Here is a 25,920-nt window from a genome sequence, read left to right as displayed (position 1 = left end):
GAGGGAGAGTGTGGGGAAAGAGAAGATGTTGACAGAAGGCCACAGAGCCTCTGTTAGACTGAAGTAATACATGTTAGTGATCTATTGTGCTGCATAGTGACCACAGTCAATAATAATAAACTGTATATTTCAAAATCACACACAAAAAAGATTTTTACATTCTCACTACACACACAAAAAAGTTGGTGGTGAGGATATGTTAATTAGCATGATTGAATCTTTCTGCAGAATATATATTGATAAGAACATCACATTGTATCCTATAAATATATACAATTATTATTTGTCAATGAAAAAAATAAAAGATACTTCATGCTCTCCATGGCTGTATATTCATTTACTATGGCAGAAATTGTTCATATTTGTATTAAATAGGCAGTCTGCATAGCATTTAGAATTTTACCTTTTGAAAACACAATATTGTGGGCCGAGCCTGTGGCGCACTCGGGAGAGTGCAGCGCTGGGAGCGCAGCGACGCTCCCGCCGTGGGTTCGGATCCTATATAGGAATGGCCGGTGCACTCACTGGCTGAGTGCCGGTCACGGAAAAGACAAAAAAAAAAAAAAAGAAAGAAAACACAATATTGTACAACCAAATATTTTATGACTGAATATTAATTTTGCATGTTTTTATGAATATGATACTTAAATGAAAATTGATATTTAAGAGGTTTTTTGATGTCAGGCTTTTAAAAAGGAGTGTTAGTAGATATGTAATATTCTTTTTTAAATTCTTTAAAAAATTGTTGTATATGTAGAATTATATATAATCATGAAAATAGTACTAACTTGCCTTTTTCTTTTAGTATGAAAAGCTTATTGGAGGGCACAGTTATATTAGGAGAAAAATCCCGGTAGGCCAGTTCTATTAATGAAATGCCGTTTAATAGTTTACCTTTATTATCATTTCACAAAATAATTTCTGAGCCCATAATTTCTGTTACATACTGTGTATGTACATATACATAATCAAATTCTTTTGCTTCATTTGTATTTAAATATATTTTAAAAAGAGTGGGAAAATATGCTGAAAATGAGATACCTGTAGTCTTTTTAGAAAGTGACTATATTTGTGCAAGAGAAGTTTAAATGATTTTTAGGTTGGAAATCACTAACTGAAGAGTATGATTTATAACAAAAATATGTGTATCTTATTGCAGTAATGTATCATGTCATCCATTTCCTAGGAAGAACTCAATCACATTTAAAATACTGACCCCTTCTGTTTTTCTTTTCTCATCACTTGACAAGTAGAATCCAATTTGTGAACTCATTGAAAAAGGAAGCTTAGATTATTTTGTAATGTTTGGAAAATTTGTATAAATCATCCAGATGACAATCCTTAAGAAATGGTAGTCTGACAACAAGAATTGTGTTTTAAAAGGAACATTAAAAAAAACAACAAAAAAACACCCCCCTAACATTTATTCTTTGATGCTCTTGGGCTGAGATAAGGGATACCTAGTGTCTGTGTAGCTTGGGGCTTCATGATTCATCAACATAGTGACCAGAAAGTTGATGTGTTTATATTGTAGTTTACTCAGAATCTTTATCATGCATAAATACTTTCATTATATATTTTCTATCTTTTGAGATTCTTAAGATATTTATGTTTTAATTCCTTAATGTAGTGAGTTGTATGATTTGATTTTTCTAATATTAAGCTACCCTCTTATTTGTGTGACACATCTTGAAGTGTGTGTGTGCGCATATAATTTTTTTTTTTTAAGAAATGGTTCAATTTTATTTGTGTAAAGACAGCATCAAGATTTTAAGAGTTATTTTAACATTGGAATGTGAACAAGTAGTAAGCTATAATCGTCAGGATCATCTTCATTAATCACAGGCATTACTCTGCCATTCATCCCAAGCACACCAATTTGGAACTGGAAAGTGCTTTTTTTTTTTTTTTAAGTTACAACAAATTTATTTTGCAGGCTTTGGACATTTTTTTTTTTCTTAATTTTAAAGAAATAGAATTTATTTCTTACAGTTTTGTAGGCTGAAAAGTCCAAAGTCCAGGGGACATATCTGGAGAGTACCTTTTTCTTGATAATGACTCTCTACAGCAATGCATGGCATCACATAGTGAGAGATGACTGAGCAAGAGAGCTAACATTCTCATTTGCTGTCCTTTTTTAAAAAAAAATAAATTAAATTTTTTATTGAAACATAATTGATTGTATATATCTGTGAGGTACAGCATTGAATATCAATACCTGTGTGCAATATACCACATGTTCTCACTCATTAAGTGGGAGCTAAAAAAAATAAAATGAATAAAAAAAGAAAGATACAACATTCACAATAATTCATTGAGTTTTCAAAAGGATAGAACAGAACTGAGGCCAACAGAAGTAGAAAAAGGGGAGGAGGAGGGAGGTTAGTGAAAAATCCCACTCAACTGTGGTGAATATATGGTTCTTTCAGAATTAGAGATTTTCACCACTGTTTCAGCTATGTATAGATTTTCTTTTTAAAGTTTAAATAATTCAGTTAGCTTCGCATAATGTCTTTATATGCTTAGTCATATGTTGCTTTGCCTCACATGGGGTAATGGAGATGCAAAAAGGATTGCTCAAAGCCCATCTCTTTTGAGCAGTGAGACACCCCAAAGGGGTTAACTTCCCAGAACCCTCAAGAGAGAGGCATTCCTCCTTTGGGAAATTAACACTGAGCTGGGATTCTGTCTCAATATTTATTCTCTAGGCCAGAAAGTTACAGAAAAAGAACATAGGTGGAGTTATGGTTAAGTATAGTTTAACAATAGAAGCTGGTAACATCAGTGAAATAACAAAGTGACTTTCCATAATGCAGTTTGCAAAAGGTTAAGTCAAGCCACCAACAAAAGCTTGTTCTTAGCAAATACTCTGTTTTCCTACAGCAGTTTCCTCAGTATTTTACATAACAATAAAGCAACTTTTTTTAACATATCAATCAATAGTTTAACATGCTCTCAAGGACATCTGCCAGACGTCCTTGAAAGCCAGCAACTTTGCCGTGTTACATTTCTATATCCACAGCAGAGACTTTAGCCTGGGGAAAGTTTCCTGTCTTTTGCAAACTTAACATTTCTATATGTAATTTTTAAAAATTAGGTTATACCTGAAACTACAGGGCTTTGGAAACTAGGCCCTGTGAAATACATTTGCTTTATAAGTGTTAGTATACTCCACAGTCATGTTTGGAATCCAGAAAACAAAAGCAAACTACTATTATACCACTACTACTACTACTAACAATAATAGCAATTCTATTCTTCCTCCTCTTTCTTCTTCTTTTTTTTTTTTGTTTAAGTTAGGTGGCAGGAGCTAGAAGTTCAGAAATTAAAAATCTGTAATTTGGGTAAAGTACACAACTCTTTTTAAGAAGAGTTTACTGACAAAATATTCCATATTAAATAAAATTGTAAAAGGTTGAGACATCTGAAGCTATAGTTTTCAACTATTATGTTTTCATTAATAAAAATGTCTCAAGTGTAAGTGACACTATGAATACAATCTTGAAAATAAGATTTTATCAGCATTTATTTATTCATTTATTAAGTATCTACTTTGTATTGGGAACTTTACTAAACACTGCAGGTTCTAAAATATGTAGGGAATTATCCTTATTCTCTTAGTCCTTAGGGCAATTATCATAAAATGTGTTAAGGACTATAATAGAATATTTAGGGTGCAGAGGGAACAAGAGGAGGGACACCTAACTGTATTAAAGTTAAGGATGTGGTGTGAAGACAAGAAGGCATATTTTATAAAATAAGCAACAGATAAGTTTTTAAACTCAAGGTATTTTTCTAATAACTTTTTCTAATGAAAGTCTCAAAAAACATTTGGAAAACACAAAGAAATGTAAAGAAGAAAATGAGCCACCCATTGAAAGAAAACTATTATTATACTGTCTTACTACATTTGGCTGCTTATAGTATTTACAATAATAGAAATAGTGATACAATTTGATATCTTTTTTCACTTAATTGTGAACATTTTAATTATTAAATAGTCTTTGAAAACATGCTTTTGAAATGGCTACATCAGATTAAATCATTCATTTTCTCATTCATTCATTTTTTCAGGTAATTAGGAGAATCTAAGACTTTTCTTTCCCACCACAAGCTGATTAATGCAAGAAATAGTTATAAAAACATATCCTAATAGGGATTAAAACATAACTTTTCTAATGGTCCAGGCAAAATCTTTATAACTCTTTGTGGGAGGAGTTATAGCAGCTGGACTGTGATCCAATTCTTTTGATTTCCAGGGGGATTCTCCCACGGAAAGAAAGAAGGCAGGTGACCCAGTTAAATCTTCACATAAACATGTTTATAACTGACCTCGTTAGTAAATAGACTAATGAGTTTTGCTAAAAGGATAGTTCTTATGGCATGCTTTCAGCAGAATGTCCCTGATTAGAATTGCTTACAATAAACGCATGAATAGTGACAGTAAATATGGCAGAAAATGACCTGGTTATTTTTGACTTGGGAAGAAGTGCTTCTTTGTCACTTAAGCATTCTTAATTGTCACTTGGTGCTCTATGTTCATTTCATCTCTCCTAAATCTTCATTCTGATGGGAAGAACTACTTTTATGATCCAAAAGATTTGACCTAAGGTTGAAAAAACAAGATTTTTCCAGGAGCTAGAAGTTCAGAAATTAAAAATCTGTAATTTGGGTAAAGTACACAGTTCCTGTGACTCTTTCTTCTTCCATCAGAAAGGTTTTCCTGGCACTTAGCCTCATTCTGCCACTTACCATAGGTATCTGAATTTATCACACTGTTGACCTAAATGGAGTCACTAAAATGCCTTTAGTTAACTTTATGGGCTTTTAATTCTCTTACAGTCCAGCCACTGCAGGAGTCAAATGACTTCTTTCTTCTGAAGGAGATAGCCATTGATTTCCTCCGAAGAATTATTTAGGACAGTGTTTTCAGACTCTGCTTTGTGAAGACATATGGGTTCTGTAACATCATTTCAGGAGCCATCTTGAAGGAAGAGTTAGAGATGAGCAGTAGAGCTTTCTAGTGCACCACACCAAGCCCAGCTAGAAGTGGGGTATCTTTATCTGTCTAAGCTTGTAGAATTTCATTTGAAGAGAGTTTTTTTGTTACTAAAAAAAAAGTTTGAAAAACCCCTTTTAAGTCATTTAAGTTAGTGATAAGCAATCTCCATTAATAAGCACATTTCCCATGGGCCAAAATCAAGTCAATTCTGGTGGTTTTCTTAAAGGCTTCTTTTTTTTCCTTTTTTTTTTAAATGAGTGGAGAGAATGTATTTGATAGTAAATCAAAGACCCTGTGATGAAGTTAGGCAGGCCTAATGTGGTTTATTTTCACTCTTCACTAATTTGAGCAACACAAAACTGGATTTCTTATGTTCAGTTTTAGCAGAGGTTTTAATCCCTGCGCTTCCATATCCATATTAATGACATAATGAACTGCTGAGAAGATGTACTAAACTTGAGATCTCCTAATAGAAACTGATATTAAATATGTTAAAATTTGTCATTTCTAATGTCTTTCAGGAGTGTTTAATGTCACTATTTTGTCCTACCAGTACTATATAAAAAATATCCCTTTTTAAAAGTAAATGCTAACTGTCAGTGGAGAGAAGATAATCATCAGCATTGTTATTGTTTGTTGGGCTCACAAAAGAATAGCTGCTGGGTATGGTATCTCTGCAAATAGCAAGCTCAGTCATGTTTCTTTATCTTGAATTTACAGAACTTCTTGGATAATAAACAGTTTGATATCTAGAAATTTGTCTACTTACTATGAGCACAGTGAGGGGTACCCTCAAGGCTTGTAAAATAATACCTTTAAAACTGACACTGGGTAACTATCAACCTAGAAGTATCTGTGTTTTAGATGCTTATAGTACCCTGAAACTTAATTTTAAATCTGCATTTATTTGATAGATGGTACACAAGCTTCAACTTTTCACCTTAATGTTTTCTTTGGTTGTAGTAAATAATAATGGTAGGGATTTTTTATTTGCTTTCTTGCCCAGACTGTTGTTTGCCAGTAGAAATAAAATAGTGAACTGATACAGAGTGAAATGATGAGAAACAGGCAGTGGAAAAATGAAAGAAATGGGAACTGCTGAAAAGGAACAAGAAGAGAAAAATTGGAAAGGAATACTAGAAGCCAACAATGTAATGTGAAAAAAATATGGAATGGAAAGTAAAAGAAAAATCATCAAAATGCTTAGTGGAAGAAAATAAATGAAGTGTAGAAGAATTAGACATTTAGGGTTGGGGGGAAGCAAAAAAAGAACAAGTCAGATTCAAAATCTTTATGGAGCTTATAAAAGTTGGTTAAAGTTACGGTTTTACTATTTATTAAATTATATTGTAGGGTTTAAAATATTTCTGTTGCTATATCAAATTAAGCTTATGATTCTTTTAAGAAACTAGATTTATTTTCTTCCTTTTAAATCAGACTTCCTAACCTCCACACTAGCCTCCTGTAAGGTTTTCCTTTTGTTACTAGAAAGGCAATGTCAGGTATAACTGACATTTTAAAATGTCTTAATGGCATTTTTGGTACCACATATCTCAATTTTAAATTAATGGCATGGTTTTCCACAGAGACAATTTGACTTACTAAAAGTTACCTAACTGTTCCACTCAATCAGAAATGAGAACACAATTGCTAAGTAGGAGCCCTCATTAAAAGGGTATTTTTCTTTCTGTAGAAGTTTATTATCTAAGACCCATGTTGGCAAGAAAAAAAAGCTTTCTTATTTTTACAAATTACTTGTTAGCAAAAGTTTTATTTTTTCCCCAAAATAAAGCCTCTGGCCTCTGTTGTTTCCATCTATTCTATAACATAAAAGTTGGAGGTTGCTTGAGTTGTTCCCTACTCAATTTTTGCATGTTAGTTGCAACTAAACATATTTCTTAGTTTTACATTGAAAAGTTCTTTTCCTGACCTGCTTATTGAGGTAATGTTAATTAATTAATTCATTCATTCATTTAATAAAATATTTTGAGAACATACTTTCCAGCTGTACTATATGTAAAAAATATATAAAATGAATATAACATAAACTGTGTTTTCAAAGAGCTGAAAATGTATTGCTTGGGAAAAACACACTAGACAGAAAGTCCACGAGGAGTCAATGAACATTTCAAAGACTATATGAGCTTTGAAGTGGGTCTTGAAGGGTGAATAAAGATTCACCTAGTCAAAAGGAAACATGATTTTTGTGGAAAATAATTTGTAACATTAGAACTTGCTGGGCCGTCCCCGTGGCGCACTCGGGAGAGTGCGGCGCTGGGAGCGCAGCTGTGCTCCCGCCGCGGGTTCGGATCCTACATAAGGATGGCCGGTGAGCTCACTGGCTGAGCACCATGCAGCCGGTCACAAAAAGACAAAAAAAAAAAAAGAACTTGCTAAGCATCTAGAAAGAAGAGACAAAGAATGAAATTTAACTCCTTGACTTGATATTTAATTACACAACTGTCTATCTTGCTTCATAGGGGCAGAGGTCTTGCTATGTGTCAGAATGATCAGAGAAGAATCCCCAGAAGTGATATAAGGGATTTATTATTAGAATTAGGTCTTATTCAATTGTGAGAGCTGGTTAAGTAGTCTATATAATACGTCTACATAATTGTACCCTGGTGCTGGGCTTGAAGAGATCAGGGCCAGCAGTCAGCACTTGAGGTCAGGGAAGGTAAAGACACACTAGAATACACGAAGGCAAAGAAGAAACCCATCTTTCTATGACCAGAACCTATGTAGATCTCTCACCACCCCAGAGCATCCAACTTTGATGGTGTGGGTGATTTGCACATGGAGCTGCACAGGAACCTGGTCCAGAATTTGGAGAAGCTCAAGGAAGATCTTGTGATTTCTGAGAAGTAGTAGGCACAGCTGCTGCCCTCTGCCTACATGTTGAGCCAGTGGATCTGTAACCTGCATGTCCACTAAGCTGTGTGTAGGTTTCAAGGAGTGTCACAATTGAGTAAGAAACCATATTAAGATATAGAACATTTTCATCACCCCAGAAAGATTCCTAGTGCTCCTTCACAATTCATTCACTCCCCTCACCAAAGGCAGCTATTATTCTGATTTCTTTTACCATGGATTAGTTTGCCTATTCTTGAACCTCATGAAAATGTAATTAAACAACGTGTGTTTTTTTATCTGGAATTTTTCTCACAGCGTAGTGTTTTTGAAGTTTATTTATATTGTGTTTATCAGAAGTTTGCTCTTTTTTATTGGTGAGGTGTGAAAGCATTTTTGCTTAGGGGCTGACTGTCATTGTCTGGACAAGAACATTAAGATATGCTTGAGTAAGGCTTGATGCCATTGTATTATCTCTGTCAAGAGCTGGCTTTTCAGAGATATCTTAAAAATTTTTTTTATTTTTACTTTTAATTGTACGTATTTGTGGGGTACAGTGTGTTGTTTCAATACATGCATATACTGCACAATGATTCACTTAGGATAGAGCGCATAGTTTTGTATCCATTAGTTCACCACTTCTCCTCCCCCCTAGCCCCTTGCCCCATCTTCTCTCCCTCCCCTCCTGGTCTCTGATAACCATTATTTTACTCTCTGCTCTTTAAGAACTACTTTTTTTAGATTTCATGTATGGGTGAGATCATGTGGTAGTTGTCTTTCTGTGCCTGGCTTACTTAACATGGTAAGCAGCTCCATCCATGTTGCTGCAAATGATCGGATTTTATTTTTATAAGCAGCTGAATACTATTCCATTGTGTATATAAGCCAGTTTTTTAATCCATTCATCCATTTATGGCCATTTAGGTTGACTCCATCTCTCGGTTATTGTGAATAGTGTTTCAGTAAGCATAAGAGTGCAGGTGTCTCTTCAATGTATTGATTTCATCTCCTTTGGGTATGTACCCTGTAATGGGATAGCTGGGTTGTAAGGTAGTCCAATTTTTAGTTCTCTGAGGAAGCTCCATACTGTTTTCCACAATGGCTTTACCAATTTACATTCCCATCAACAACGTAGGAGAGTTCCCTTTTCTCTGCGTCCTTACCATCATTTGTTATTTTCTATCTTGATAATAGTCATTCTAACTGGAGTGAGATGATACTTCACTGTGGTTTTAATTTGCATTTCCCTGATGAGTAATGATTTTGAGCATTTTTTCATGTGCCTGTTGGCCCTTCATATGTCTTCTTTTAAGAAATGTCTGTTCAGGTCCTCTGCCCTTTCTGTGTGTGTGTGTGTGTGTGTGTGTGTGTGTGTGGAAATGTCTGTTCAGGTCCTCTGTGTGTGTGTGTGTGTGTGTGTGTGTGTGGAAATGTCTGTTCAGGTCCTGTGTGTGTGTGTGTGTGTGTGTGTGTGTGTGTGTGTGTGGAAATGTCTGTTCAGGTCCTCTGCCCTTTCTGTGTGTGTGTGTGTGTGTGTGTGTGTGTGTGTGTGTGTGTTTGGTGGCTGGCTGGTACAAGGAACCACACCCTTGACCTTGGCATTACCAGGCTGTGCTCTAACCAACTGAGCTAACTGGCCATCCCCCTCTTTGCCCATCCCCCTCTTTGCCCATTTTTAAATACGGTTGGTATTTAATACCATAGGTTCTGGTATGTTGTGTTTTCATTTTCATTTGTCTCCAGAAATTTTTTAATTTCCTTTTTGATTTCTTCTTTGACCCATTAGTTTTTTAGGAGTGTGTTGTTTAATTTCCATGTATTTGTACAGTTTCCATTGTCCCTTTTGATGTTGATTTCTAGTTTTATTTCATTGTAGTTGGACAAGATAGTTGATATGATTTCAGTTTTTTAAAATTTGTTGAGACTTGTTTTGTGATCTAACGTATGGTCTGTTCTAGAGAATGTTCCATGTGCTGCATAGAAGAATGTGTATTCTGTAGCTGTTGGATGAAATGTTCTATAAGTATTCATTAAGTCCTATTGTCCTCAAGTAGAGATTAGTTCTGATGTTTCTTGGTTAATTTTCTGATTGATGATCTGTCCTTTGCTGAAAGTGGGGTATTAAAATCCCTAACTATTACTGTTTTGGAATCTTTCTCTACCATTAGGTCTAATAGTAATTGCTTTACATATCTGGGTGCTCCGATGTTGGGTACATATATATTTATAATTGTCATATCTTCTTGTTGAATTGATACCTTTATAAGTATATAATTACCTTCCTTATCTTTTTTTTACTTTCCTTCCTTGACTTGAAGTCTATTTTATCTGATATAAGTCAGAGATACCTTTTTATCAATGCTTCACTTTGGGGCACAAAAATCTTCTCAACACTACAAGGCCCAAATTACTGAATACTCAATTGAGTGAGACTATAATCCACAGGCAGAGAGCCTCCTTCAGCAGATCTGTTTTCCTTCCATCTCTGCTTCCAAATTCCCCAGATCTTTCCTGAGTTTTCTTTTGTTAACATACACTAACATTTTGAGATTATCTTCTAGTTACTTTAGAGTTATATAAATTTTGTTAATATGTGGTCTATCTTCCAAGATATCAGGAACAGTGATTTTATCAAATGTTTTGCTGTGACATAGTAAGGGTTGTATTAGTCAGTGTTTTCCAGAGAAACAAAATGGAAAGAATGTGTATGTGTGTGTATGTGTATATACATATACACAGAGAGAGACAGAGGGAGAGAGATTGAAGGAATTGGCTCATGCAGTTAGGGAGGCTATTAAGTCTAAATTTGATGAGTGGGACAGCAGGCTGGTGACCTAGGGGAGTGCTGATATTGCAGTTCAAGTGCAAAGGCTGTCTGCTGGAGAATTTCTCCCTCTTTGAAGGAGGTCAATCTTTTGTTCTATTCAGTCCTTCAACTGATTGAATAAGGCCTACCCACATTTTGGAAGGCAATATGCTTTATTCAGTCTACCCATTCACTTGTTAATCTCATCCAAAAGTCCTCTCACAGACACACCCAGAATTATGTTTGATCAAATATCTGGGCACCATGGCCCGGCCAAATTGAACATAAAATTAGCCAGCCATCACATTGGCTTTCTAACCTGTAATGTTTGTGACCTTGCTCCCTTTTAAGTCACTTCTACATTTTAGATTCTACTAAGGCAGCTCCACATATGATACCAAATTCAGCATTAGTCAAGATAATTATTTTTTCTAATATAACAGAGAGAGAAAGAGACTCAAAATGATAGCAACTTAAATAAATAAAAGTCTGGGTAGGCTTTCCAGGTTTGTCCCTGAAATCAGTAGATTGCCATACTCCACAGTCATCAGGGATCCAGGCCCAAACTTCTACCTCATGGTCCAGGGTGGCTATTCCAGTTCTTGCTGTTTCATCTGCGTTGCAACTTGTAGGAAGGAGTAAAAGAGCATAACTTGCATTACTTCCACTCAGATCTCATGGGTCAGACTTAGTCTGTGACTACCTTTATTGCAAGGCAGTTTGGGAGATTAGCCTTAGCCATGCACAATTAAAAATCTCATTATTATAGAAGTAAGAACAGATATTGAAAAATATTTAGAAGTGTCTGCCACAAGTTGGAAATTCCTTGATCAGATAACATTGCAGGATACAAAGAGAATAAACAAGAAAATTCTTTAGTAAGAAAACCAATTTGATTGTTAATTTTTTTTTTTTTTTGGCGGGGGGAGCGGTTGGCTGGGATGGGGATCCAAACCCTTGACCTTGGTGTTATAACACTATGCTCTAACCAGCTGAACTAACTAGCCAGCTCCCAAGAAAACCAATTTGAAAGGTTTTACAGTAATAAAGAAGTAGATGAATAGGAGGGAAATAAAAACATGTCAGATTTGCAAGATATTTTTAATGGAGAATTAATTAATTTAATAGATTATTTAATACATTGATTGGCTCTGGAGTGGGAAGGAAAAGTAGGTGTCAAGGATATCTGTGCTTTAAGAGCATGAGCTGTACAGCTACATTGCCTGGATTTGAATCCTAGTTGGGACACCTCTTAACTGAGTGACCTTGTACAAGTTACTTAACTCTCTTGCCTTAGTTTTCTCATCTGCAAAGTGAGAATAATAATTCATGTCTCAGAATTTAGTTGATAGATTGAATAAGAGAGCACATGTAAAACACCTAGCTTTAGAAAAAAAGGTAAACCAAGGATAAAGTTTTAGAGAGGATTGATATTTAAGAGGCAGGGAAAAGAGAAAACTTTGATACAGAGGTTAAAAGGGGACTTCAGGTAAGTAGGAAATGAAGAGAGTAGTGTCCAGGAAGTCAAATTGGGAGAAAGTTTCACAAAGTTGAGGATCAATGACAGAATCAAATAGTGTGCTAAGATGAAGGCTGAAAATAGGCCTTTTAATATAGGCTGGTTATGTACTTCTTAACAAGCTTCTGTGTTGTAGAAACAAAGTATGGTTAAATGAATTACCAAATTATTTCGAGTAATTAAAATTATTACAAATAATTACCAAATTATTCCAAATTATGTGGAGTTTTAGTGAAGGATTGACTACTTTTGAGTTTCTAACCATTGGTTCTAATTTGTTAAAATTCTTCAAAACTATTATTTAAATGCCAGTCTCTGATGAAGAGGTTCAAATTATATCTCAGCATGAGGTATTTGCTTTCATTTACCTCCTTATAAATGCTGTGCAGGAGCATGTTAATAAGTGGGGATTGTATGCTCTATCAAAGCACAGGTAGCCATGATTCTCAGGTCATTGCTTCAGACCTATTAATTCTTAGTTTCTTTATGTTAAAAGTGCATAAAGGTGTATATAGCTATTCTTTACCTTCAGTGACAGTTAGAATGATAAAATGTATGCATGTGGCATCCTATGTCTTACTGCCCGGATTCCATACTTATTTTAGCAGCTGTAATATTTGCTTCAGGTTATATAGCAGTGATAAAGCTTGCAGTCCTTTTCCTAATCTATTAGATTAGGGTGGCAGTCTTTGTGCTGAATTAATTAGCTGTGTAACTTCAGGCAAGTCAGAGTCTTTGCAACCCTTGATTTGATAAATTGGGTCAGACTATTTACCTTGTACACCTCACCTCTTAAGGCTCTGTGTGAATTGCTCTTTAAATTAAGCACCAAGTAAACATAAGGTAATATCATTAATTAGGCTGATCACGTGTCCTTCATTTAGTTAACATACAAATCAGTGTCTTACTTGATTCCTGGACCAAATCCACATTCCTTTTTATTCAGGAATATTCTATTCTAAAGAAAGTAAGAATTTCCTGTGCTTTGTGTATAGTGTCTTTTAGAAGCATTTCACCTTTTCAGTTTTGGACTTAGTTTAACTGTCCTTTAGGCAATAAGGTAAAAAAAAAAAAGAAACTTGCCAGTTTTCATACATTTTTCACATTATTAATTATATACCCCTTTTTCTTTATAAGTTGCAAGTAGCCTTATTAAGTAGCTTTATATAGGATCTCTGAAATATTAATTGAATATTAAATGGTTGCAATAGACCAACTGCAGAATTGATGCTCCTATGCTTATTTTAAATTTTTAAAATTACTGCAGTATTACTGTATAATGCTGGAGTTTCTAAGATGAGGGGGAAAAGGTTGCTAATATTGTGGCATTAAAGGAATATTTAAGTCTATCTCACTTCCCTTTGCCCATATTTACATCCAATGGGATGGTTGCTGTAGCCTTGATACTCTAATGGCAATGGAAGGGGCATGAATAAAGATAAGGAATAAATATATTAATCATAACATGGTTTGGCTGTAATCTTAAATTTTCAAGAGTGCAGTCATCTATGATTTCTTTACTTCTGCACCAGAAATTGTAGGCAAGACAGTGACTGTAATTTCAAACATGTTGCAAAGATCACATAAAAAGAAGTTGTTTATTTCCCGATGATAAGTCATAAGAACTTAATGAAAGGGGGAAAAAAGCCACTTTCTGCTTTGGTCAAAAGATGGCACTGTTGCTGTACCGACTTTTTTTCTGCAATTTGGGCTCAGTCCTTTCTAAAACACTTAAATTTAGTGATCTAATTAACACTGACCCTCCCAAACAAATGCCAAGTTTTCTAATCAAACACCAGAAGAATAGATCAGAAAAAAGGATTTCATATTTTTAAAATGTGTTAGGTTGTTTTAATAGCTATTTATAATATTCTCTGTTTGAGACTTAGAGATTTGCCATAGGAAAAATAGTACACCCTGCATCACATGTTAAATTTTGGTTAGGTTTTAAAAAACCCTCCCTTTGGAACTTTGATAGCTTTTGGGGTTCCAAGACATTTTAGGTTTTTGTTTTGTTTTGTCTTAGTTTTTCAAGGTCATTGAATTTATGCTGTCATTAAGGTAATTTTTTTTCTTCAAGGTATTATTAGTCAGGTAATCGGATAATCATTTTTTATTATTTTTATTTTCCTTATTCACATATAGCTTACTTGTTAACTTGGAAGTCTGTGTGGACTAGTCTGGAAATGTAATGTGATTTCTCTTCTTATGCTGGGAAAGCAACACATCCTCGTCTTGTTTCTAAGCCAGTATCTTAAATGGCTCTTGAGGCTTCATTTTCTGTTTTTCTCTAAGCAGAAAAACAGGTGGAGTTCAAGGATGGAGAACTTCAATGAAAATCAAAGAATTAAATTTCAGAAAAGACAAAATGAACACCTCGAAAAATGGCTTTATTATTGATTATACACAGTGTTTTTTTAAAAAGTACAAACACAAATCAAAACACTTTTTGAGGAGGGCAGGGGGAAGGAATCCTTGGTATACTGAGAGAACACAAAACAATTCAGTTTTCCTTCTTACCTTCCTAGAATGAGAAAACACTGGTGGAATCCTGCATATAGACTGCTTATTAGTAGATTTGCCTATCTGATGTTTTTTAAAGTTAATATTTAAATAGTTTACTTGTAAAAAATAATTAAATTAAGCTTTTATTGATAATTATGTGGCTAGTGTAGAATATACAGCTTTGCATTGTAATTCACTTAAATCTAAAATATAAGCCAAAATCTTATTGAAAACCTTAGAGGCTAGATGTTTTTCAGAATTCAGAATTTTTGGGGGGGATTTACAAAAGTAATTCACTAAATATTGGGTATATGATATAACCTCCTTTCCTCAGTAGGGTCTGGAACAACATTCTGTAATCAAACATATTAATACTTTTTCAGCAAAACATATCAATACTTATACCACATAGGATAAATCTTGACCATAAATAGTCTTACATCAGTTTAGGTCAGATTTTGAAGACAGATGAGTTTGCCACATACTTAATAAAAAAAACAAAACAAAACTGTAAGTTTCATAGCTTTTGGATTTCAAAACAGAATATAGGAGATAATAGATGCCTGAAGTACCATTCACATATACTCTGTGAACTGCCAAAAATCTATTAAATTTTTCTATTTGTAAATGAGGAAAATTTTAAATTATATTCTATTTAATAGTTTCTTTTTAAAGAATATGTTTTATTTTCTGTTGCTCCATTAACTTGGTGGTTCAAGCATAAAATGCTCTTCAGCCTATTCCGTAATACACTGAAAGACAACCAAAGACCTGAGGATTGTTGTATAGCCAATATTTGCTGTAAAGCAACAGGGTATCTGGAATACATCCCATGTCAAGAAAGCCATCATTCTTTCTCTGTTAAGAGCACTTAGGGTAAAAGCATCTCCCACTGTATTTTATGCTATACTGTTAATCAAGATCAGCTTTGTTTCCTACAACAATGCTATGAGAGAGAATCTTATTTCATATTTCAAGAAGGGTTTAAGCCCCATTAGCACTTATACGAGAGGCTTCTAAGGGGAATATATATGTTTCAGGGAAATGATAGAGGAGTTGTATTATGTGGCAATTCTATTTCCTTTAGAAATACTTCACCCCGCTTAGCGTTATAGTTGGAACTTGTGTACTGAATAATATATAAAACCCAAGATAATGTTTACCAGTTTGCATTTCAGTTTAGAGTTCTAGGTTAGCTTCCCTCTAATCAAATAATGTTTTTGCTTCTACCGCAGTTAGTCATAACATCTTCTTCTGACTTCTACTTGTACGTATAGTTAGACAGCTCTGTTTTGTCGTTATAGTTCAGTGGTTAATAATACCAGTCTTAATGCAACTTGGTTTGTAGTAATTTCATACAATATAGTTAGTGATATAGCACAGGTAAATAATATCACTTACTCAGGATCTTGTTAAACCATGAAATTTAGAGTCATTGAGAAGTCAAGGCACCACTGCTCATTTGGAGGTTAGCAGAGGGTACTATTATGCCAAAATGGATGTTGCTTAGTTAGCTGTTTAGTTTTCTTTCTTCTTCTTAAAAAAAAAGAAAAAAAGAATAACAATGCATGGCACAGAAATTTAGAGCCCCGATCCACCATGTCTTTTTTTTTTTTTCTTCTCTACTCCTGATTTGTGTTTCTATATAGTCAATACCACACCTTTGCCAGAGTTTATTAGTATTATTCAATTCTCTCAAATTCCTAAAAGTTTTTCCCCCTCCAGAATTTTAAGTTTCTTAGTGGTCTTGTTAGGACCTACTAAGCAGTATCTTTCTTCTGTTCTGATTGAAACATTTCTCGCCTGAAACAAGCCTTCTCACATCCTACTGACTAGTTGTCCTAAAAATGCATATATAGTCCTGTTTATGATTTGGATGAAACCTTGATGATAATTACTTGTTTCTTATGGACTAATTCAAAATATGTGTGAATTGTTGTGGAAGGAGATGATTTATACTAGATACTACTTTAGTGGACAGGGTACTGTATATTTTCAAAGTGCATTAATTTTTATTTAACGTATTGTAAAATACATCTTTTAAGTTTTTGCTGGAAGACCAAGACTAGAAGTATTGGTTTTAAATCACTGAACTAATCTGAGTATAAAGTTGTTGAATATTCTCACCTTCATTAAAATTGAGTACCCATTGCCATTTATGTATTGAAAATGAAGAAACTATTATATATATTGATAAATTCTAATTATAGAGATAGTTTTATATTTTCTACAGAACTAGGGGTGGACCTCAATATGGACTGGTTCAATTCACGAGAAAAATGTCATCTATGGCATAAGATAATTCTGAGTGTAGAAAAACCTTAGCTATCAACCCTGGAAGTGAGTTTTTGCAGATTGCCTGCTTTCCTTTATCTGTGAGTGCTAATTTATGGTACTTTTGAAATCCATAATTAGAAGCAAAAGGATAAAAATGGTATTTAAACAACAACCAAGTAGCAAAACAGCAACAACCATTCAACAGGAATCCCTAACACTTTGCCCTAGGGTTTTTAGATTAACTCAATTTGTAAAAAAGCTTTTGTATTGCCACACAGAATTTCCTCTGTTAGAAATTAATACAGGCAGTTAAGTTATACCAACCTAATTTTCGAAAGATAAATTATGAATGTTGGAATGCAAACAAAGCAGAAGAATCAGCCAACATTGGCAACGTTATGGAGATTCATTTAAATTTGCATCAAGCCAGGAGCATATTATTTGTAAATGGTGAGGCATCTATGTACTTCTGTACAACTTTAATGAGAAAAAATTCATACTTACTTGATTAAGCATTGGCTTTGCTAATTGTGGAATTAGGACCCCAAAATTCCTTTTAGTGGGAGTTTAAAAATATCTGCAGTCAAATACTACATATATTCCTTGCCCAGTGATTTTTTTTTTTTTTAGAAAATCTTATTATACCTATAGTCAGTAGAAAATGATCCAAAATGAGTGTAGTTATAACTTACATAATTTTAGCAAAATCAGCATATGCCTTAGTGTGTTGCTGTCAAAAAACAAAAAACGTTACCAGGTGTGTGCGAGTGTTTCCTGTTGCTACTGCAACAAATTACCACCAACCTAGTGGGTTAATATAACACAAATTTAAATTTATGACCTTTACACTTCTGGAGGTCATAAGTGCAAAACGGATCTTGTGGGGCTAAAATCAAGGTGCTGGCAGAGCTGCATTCCTCTTGGAGATTCTGGAGGAGAACCTCCTTAACTTTTCCAGCTTCCAGAAGCAGAGCATATACCTTGGTTCTTTGCCTTTGGCCAGCAATCCTGTCAGTACATTCTTAACTTCCATCATCACATCTCTTTCCCTCTCAGCCTCTTTCTTTCGTTTATAAGGGCCTTTGTGATTACTTCGGGCCCACTTGGATAATCCTGGATAATCTCCCCATCTCAGGATCCTTAATTTAGTCAAATCTGTCAGTACCCTTTTTGCCATGTAATGTGACATGTTTACAAGGGATTAGGATGTGGGCATTTGGGGACAGGGGTCATTATTCTTCCTATCACCAGGTATCGTCTCATTAACAGTTCACAGCTCTGGTGTCTAGATATGAGCCTCTTTTTTATGTTTGTGGCATAGTTAGAGGACAGTGAGAAGTAAGAAGATACATATAAAAACATTTTTTTAGAGACTAACAACAAACACTGAAGGGTAAGTAGGCCCTCGGTGATAGGCACCTCAAAGTATTTTTTAATCAATAAGTGAATGCATGGGAAGTCTAGAAATTTTAGATACCATAAAATTTTAGTTATCCGGAACCTCAGAGAATAGGTTATCCCTTAACAGTCAAAATTTAGAAAAAAAAATTTAACTGACCTCTGTGAGGAAAGTCTGATATTTATTCTACTGTCAAATCTCGCCTTTAATTTGTATTATCATAGAAATAAATCACATAGGTAAAACATTTAAAATACAGATGAGCTTCTCTTTAAAAGGCACTTCCCCAATCACTCCTCTTTCTCTTTCTCCAGTCTTATTCCTCAGAGGCAACTACTTCCAATTAGTTCGTTCTTAATTTATTCTTCAGGTCACCCCCAAATCTCTAAATAATATGTTTCATCTTTATTTTTTTATCAACGTTAGACATTGACTATTGACCTATTGCTAGGATTTATGTCTCTTATACCACTCCTCCCTCCTCACACCACCATGTAGCCTGTGTTCTCATGCTGTTCTAAATTTCTCCTTCAGTCAGCTCTGAAACTTAGTACTATAGACTTAGAGCTACTTTTCTTGTTCTGTTAGTGGTGGAAATTTTCTCTTAAACACACTTCAACCTTTATTTTCTTTTTAAAAATAATCAGGGGCACTACCTCTTGGCTTCTCTTTTGGTAGAATAGGAATATATACATGCCCACCTGCCTTCTATTTCTCCCTGCCTTTTACTTACTAACGTCTTATAACTGTACTTTTACTTTTATATTGTCAAGATTGATAGTATTCTTTCTGAGATTTTATAATCTGTGCTGAAACATTACTAAGATCGGTCATGGAGTGATTCTGAACATTCAAGACCAATAAACATATATGATGGAAAGACCAATAAACATATATCATAGAAAGTAGAATTAAAAGTTGATAAGAATCTTTCCATGAACTTTTTGAATTATCCATGTATATTGTTTAATAATGTAAATATTGTTCACTGCAAAGTAGAGTAATATGTTAGAATTAAATTTTCTTCTTTATTGGATCAATGTTATAATCAGAGTGCCACTGAAAGGAGAATTTTCCTAGAATCAAATAAGGTGGGAAAATCACTCTGTCTCTCCCAATTGCATGTCCCAAATTGTCCAGCTTTTCTCCATTTTGTCATTTCATTTCTTTTTCTTCGATTTCTTCTCCCTTTTTTTAATTGAAACATAATTGATTATACTTATTTGTGGGGTACAGAGTTGAATATCAATACCTGTGTACAATTTGTGATAATCAAGTCAAAATAATTAGCATAATAATCATTGCAAAATGTAATTATTTCTTTGTGTTGAGGACATTTAGTCTTCTCTCTTGTAGCCAGTTGATAACATGCAGTAAATTAATGTTGATTATGTACATAAATAGAACTTATTTTTCCTAACTAGCTGTTTTGTGTCCATGAACCAATTCTTCATTATCTCCTTTCCCACTCTCCCTTTCCCACCTCCAGTATCCACAGTCTCTCCTTCTATGATCGTTCTTTGTTCATTCTTTCTTTCTATTTATTTATTTGTTTGTTTGTTTGTTTGCTGTTCAGCTCCCACTTATGAGTGAGAGTGAGGTAGTTCCCTTTCTGTGCCTGGCTTATTTCACTTAACAGTTTTCTCCAGGCTCATCCATTCTGCTGAGAATGGCAAAATTTCATTCTTTTCTTTTTATGGCTGAGTAATATTCCATTGTGTGTATATACCATATTTACCACATTTTTTTATCCAATTGTCCACCAATGGATATTTAGGTTGGTTTCATATTTTGGCTATTGTAAATAGGGCTGCAATAAATATGGGAGTGCAGGTATCTCTTCCACATGATGATTTCCATTCCTTTGGCTATATACCCAGTAGTAGGATTGCTGGATTGTGTAGTAGTTATTTCTGTAGTTGTTTGGAAAGCCTTCATACTGTTTTCCATAATGGTTGTACTAATTTACAGTCCTACCAACAGTGTAGAGGGTTCATCTTTCTCTGTATCCTTGCTAGCATTTGGTATTTTCTGTCTTTTTGATAATAGGTGGTCTAACTGGGATGAGATGGTATCTTAGTGTAGTTTTGATTTGCATTTGCCTGATGATTAGTAATGTTGAGCATTTTTCATATAACAGTTGGCCATTTATATCTCTTCTTTTGAGAAGTCTATTCAGCTCCTTTGCCCATTTTCAATCAGATTATGTGTTTTTTTACTATTAAGTTGTTTGAGTTTCTTGTATATTTTGGATAGTAATCCCATGTGAGATGCATAGTTTACAATATTTTCTCCCACTCTGTAGGTTGTCTTTTTACTCTATTAATTGTTTCCTTTACTATACAGAAGCTTTTTAGTTTGATATAATCCCATTTGTTTATTTTTTCTTTTGTTGTCTCTGCTTTTGAGCTGTTTTTCATAAAGCCTTTGCCCAGTACTACATACTGAAGTGTTTCCTCTGTGTTTTCTTCTAGGAGTTTTATAGTTATATAAAGTATTTAATCCATTTATATATATTTAAGTGTTTAATCCATTTTGAGTTGATTTTGGTATATGGCAAGAGGTAAGTTTATAGTTTCATTCTTCTACACATGGATATCCAGTTTTCCCAGCACCATTTATTGAACAGGCTGTCTTTTCCTCAATCTTGGCACCTTTGTCAAAGATCAGTTGGCTGTAAGTACCTGGATTGATTTCTGGGTTCTCTACTCTGTTCCATTGGTCCATGTGTCTGTTTTAATGCCAGTACCATGCCTTTTTGATTACTATACCTTTGCAGTATAATTTGAAGTCAGGTAGTATAATGCCTGCAGATTTTCTTTTTTTTTTTTTTTTTTTTTTTTTTTTCCTCAGGATTGCTTTGGTATCTTTTGCTGTTCCATATAAATGTTAAGATTGTTTTTTCTATTTTTGTGAAGAATGTCATTGGTATTTTGATGGGGATTGCATTGAATCTGTAGATTGCTTTGGGTAGTATGGACATTTTTACAACATTATTTCTTCCAGTCCATGAACATGGAATGTCTTTCCTTCTTTTGATGTTCTCTTTAGGTTCTTTTAGCAGTGCTTTGTAGTTTTCATTGTAGAGATCTTTCACCTCCTTGGTTAAATTTATTCCTAGATATTTTATTTTTTTTGGTAACTATTGTAAATGGGATTGCTTTCTTGATTTGTTTTTCTGCTATTTCATTGTTGGTGTATAAAAACACTACTGAGGGATGGCCGGTTAGCTTAGTTGGTTAGAGCATGGTGCTGATAGCATCAGGATTCAGGGTTTGATCCCTGTACTAGCCAGTCGCCAAAAAAAAAATCAATAAATAGAAATGTTACTGATGTATACTGAATTCATATTGTGCAACTCTACTGAATTTGTTTATCAGCTGTAAGAATTTTGTGGTGGAGTCTTTAGGTTTTTCTATATGTACAATCATGTCATCTGCAAATAGGAACAATTTAACTTTGTCTCTTCCTATTTGGATGCCCTTTATTTCTTTCTCTTGCTTGATTGCTCTGGCTAGTACTTCCAATACTATGTTAAATAGGAGTGGTGAAAGTGAGTATCCTTGTCTTATTCCTGTGTTTGAAGGAAAAGCTTTCAGCTTTTCCCCATTCAGGATGATATTGGCAGTGGGTTTGTCATACACTGCTTTTATTGTGTTGAGGTACTTTCCTTCTAGATCTAATTTGTTAAGTGTCTTTATCATGAAGCAATGTTGAGTTTTGTCAAGTGCTTCTTCTGAGTCTATTGAGATAATAAATTGGTTTCCGTCTTTGATTTCATTAGTGTGGTGTATCACATTTATTGATTTACATATGTTGAACCTGGGATGAATCCCACTTCATCGTGGTGTAAATTTTTTTTGTTTGTTTGTTCTGTTGAATTCTGTTGCTAATATTTTGTTGAGGATTTTTGTGTCTATGTTCATCAAAGATATTGGCCTGTAGCTCTCTTTTTTTATTGTGTCTTTGTCTGATTTGGGTATCAGGGTGATATTGGCTTCATAGAATGAGTTTGGGAGAATTGTCACTGTTTTGCCTTTTTGGAATAGTTTGAAAAGGATTGGTATAATTTTTCTTTAAAGGTTTGGTAGAATTCAGCAGTGGAGCCATCTGATTCTGGGCTTTTTTGTTTTTCTTGGGAGACTGCTAATTATGATTCAATCTCATTGCTCACTATTGGTCTGTTCAGGTTTTCTATTTCTCCTTGGTTCAGTCTGGGTAGTTTGTATATGTCCAGATATTCCTCCATTTGCTCCAGATTTTCAAATTTTTGGCATATAGTTGTTCATAATAATCTATGATTCTTTGTATTTCTGGGGTATTGGTTGTAATGTCTCCTTTTTCATTTTTTATTTTTGTTGTTTGGGTCCTTTCCTTTTTTTAGTTAGTCTAGCTAATAGTTTGTCAAGTTTATCTTCTCAAAAAAACTTTTTGTTTTATTGATCCTTTGTATATATTTTTTTTTGTTCTCTATTTCATTTTGTTCTGCTCTAATCTTTATGATTTCTTTCTGTCTACTAATTTCGGGATAACAGAATCAATCCAGCAAGAGGATATAACAGTCATCAATATATGTGCCCCCAATATCAGAGCACCCAGATATATAAAGCAAATAATTTCTAAGAGTTCTTTTCTTGGTCCTTTTTCATGACATTCTATTATTGTTTTATGGGTTCTATATATCCTCGCTGATCACTGATCTTTATGTATTAATTGGTCTTAACTTTCTTTTGTTCCCTGAGTTTTCAGTTTCTTCCTAGGTCATTTTGTTGTTGTTGTTTATTTTGTTCTTTATCTTACACATTGCTTAAATATTTCTCATCTTTAATTGCCTGGCAATCCTTGGTTATACATTTTTAATAATGAGACAAAGTACTAGAGGTTTACTTTAGTGGTGGGGTCTTCTGGCTGTTACTCTGAAGGCTCCCTTCAAAATAGAATAGGTCTTTGGTTGGGGGCAACACCCACAGTGGCTGCCTTAGGTCTCCTCAAATAGTTTATTCAATTTTCTTAGAAAAAACCTTCCAACTTTTTACCTGGTTGTCCAACTTGCAGTATATGGGAGTATGGAATCAGTGATGTTTTATATATGCTTTCAAATAATATCTTTGTTTTTACTTTTACTCCCATCAATTCAAAGACAAACCCATTATTCCATGCTCCAGCCCCATCCTTCTATCCTTAAAAGAACAAAACAATTAGTCAGTCAAACAGAATCTCTCTGTCTTTTCCATGTTGCTTAACCTGATTAACATTTTCACAGTCATACATAAGTTAGAAAGAAATAGGCTTAAGGCTAACAAACATCCAAAGTTATTGCATTCAGACTCAGAAGAAGGCTAGTTCCAAGTATGTAATCTTCTTTGCTCTTAGATCCCCTACTTTTCTTTTAATGTACCTAATTAATCTGTATTTTTCTGATTATACACAGGTCTGCAGTTAAGGCCTTACGTCCTGGAGGGCTACTTGTATACTCCACATGCACACTTTCCAAGGCAGAAAATCAAGATGTGATCAGTGAAATTTTAAACTCCCACAGTAACATCATGCCTATGGACATTAAGGGAATAGCAAGTACTTGCTCCAAAGACTTCACATTTGCTCCTACTGGCCAGGAATGTGGACTTTTGGTGATTCCAGATAAAGGCAAAGCCTGGGGCCCAATGTATGTAGCCAAACTGAAAAAATCATGGAGCACAAGAAAATGGTGACATATGTTTTGTAAACCATGTTGATGTATTATTATATTTATTTTTCTGTGCTTTCTGTATGTTAATATTTAAATAATTATGCATCACATTCTTTGGAATCCTGTTTAGTTAATACTATAGCATCTCAGAATGTAGGCTTGAGAATTTTTCAGGTGTATTTTTTTCCTAGAAATGTAAGTGTAGCAATATTTAAGGTGGTTCGGATGGTGTTTGTTCTGTATAATAAATCTGTCTTTTACTTGGCATTTTATAGTTAAACTAATCAGAATATATGGTATTATGCATAAAATGTTTAGAACTACATTCTATACATAATGTTGGTGCTTTAAACCTTTAAAAATATACATTTGCCTGTGCTCTTCCCTTTTTCCTCCTTATCAAATGTACAGATTCTTTCAGGTCCCCCCCCCCCTTTTTTATAAGAACTGATTGGTATTCTGAGACTAACTTCTTAAGCAGCACTATTTCTAGTTCTCGCAAAATAGGTTTCTTAATTTGTGAAGTTGCTTTCCATTAAAGCCTATCTTCTGTTTACTTCAAAGGTCAGTGACTCTGTTGACACCAGCTTTATTTTTTTTCCCTCCACTTTTTTAGTATTCACAAATAAATATTGAAAGGGTAAATTATTTTGAAAGGCCTTTAAACCAGCAGATTCACCTGCACATGTTTGACTTTCAACATTCAGCTTGTAGAATAATGGAGTCTATCCAGCAGGCTATAAAGCAAGTACTTGAAACAAAATCAGAATGATTAATAACTGCAATAAGTGAACTATATTTGGAGAGTTTTGTTACATAATTGCAGTCATAATGAGAACTTCAGAATCTGATTATCTTACAGTTGCAATCTGGAGGAGCTTTTTATTTCACTCTGTTATAAAATTTTATATGAGATTATGACATCACATATTAATGCACAAGGGGGAGATGCCTAATGAAGAGTGGATTATACTAGTACAAAAACGTACTACCATTTACTAAGTTGCTCTTCCTATTTACATATATCGTGGGAATATTGTGTACATTTCTTTATATGTACTTAGGGTTTTTAGCTTTAGTTTTGAATCATGCATTTTCTCCAGAATTACTTCACTTAGAGTACAAACAAATTTGTTTTAACTGTTAGGAAAAATTATGCAGCATACTTCAAAAGATTATATCTATTTGTAAATTAGATACTTTAAAAAAACTTTTTCTGATTTTAGAAATATAAAATTCTGCTGAAGCTGAATACTTTTGGATTTTTCTTTACATTCTGTGCATTTTGAATAAAGGCTATTTTTGCTCACTCTTTTTCATTTTGAGATCATGTATAACTGGGTTCATATAGTTGGGAAGTACTGTCCTATGAAGAATCTTTTATTGTACCCTCATTCCATTAGCCATTTTTAAAAAAAATATCTAACCAATAAGTTTAAAGTAAAGCTGGATCTCTCAGACTCAATCAAGTATATTAAGTTAATACAGAAGATTAATGATGATGGAAAAGTTGCGGTTTTTTTTTTTTTTTTCAGTTTATGCTTATCAGTTTGATTTTTCTATTTGAAATCCTTTCTTCAGATACTAGAGGTTTCAAAAGTGGATTTCTTCTGTGTACTTTAATCACAGAGTAAATTTTCACAGTGCACTTTGTTGTCTCATTATTTTTCCAGTATAATGCAATCTGAATACTTGCTGTGCCATTGGATTAGACCTTCCCATGACTACTGAAAAATACACACTTATACATACATACAGACACATACGTATCACTTTATTATTAGCAAAAATTATAAAGAAATAGCTAACATTAATTGAGCATTAAATATTTGATTACATACTTTATATGTGTTGTCTTTTTTAATCTTTAAAA

The 25,920-nt window shown here is 34.0% G+C and overlaps 1 protein-coding gene across 1 annotated transcript in view; it reads left to right on the top strand.

The window, feature by feature from the left end:
* NSUN3 (NOP2/Sun RNA methyltransferase 3) overlaps positions 1 to 24,093 on the top strand; it is a 48,858-nt gene extending 24,765 nt beyond the window's left edge. The window contains 1 exon segment of the mRNA XM_063077501.1: positions 23,790 to 24,093. Within this exon segment, the coding sequence (XP_062933571.1) occupies positions 23,790 to 24,093 (304 nt within the window).
* Positions 24,094 to 25,920: the final 1,827 nt, after the last annotated feature.

This window comes from Cynocephalus volans, chromosome 1 (genome assembly GCF_027409185.1).
Source record: "Cynocephalus volans isolate mCynVol1 chromosome 1, mCynVol1.pri, whole genome shotgun sequence".
Taxonomy (NCBI): Eukaryota; Metazoa; Chordata; class Mammalia; order Dermoptera; family Cynocephalidae; genus Cynocephalus; species Cynocephalus volans.
Note: the sequence above shows the minus strand (reverse complement) of the source record. Positions and strands in the feature narration are given on the sequence as shown.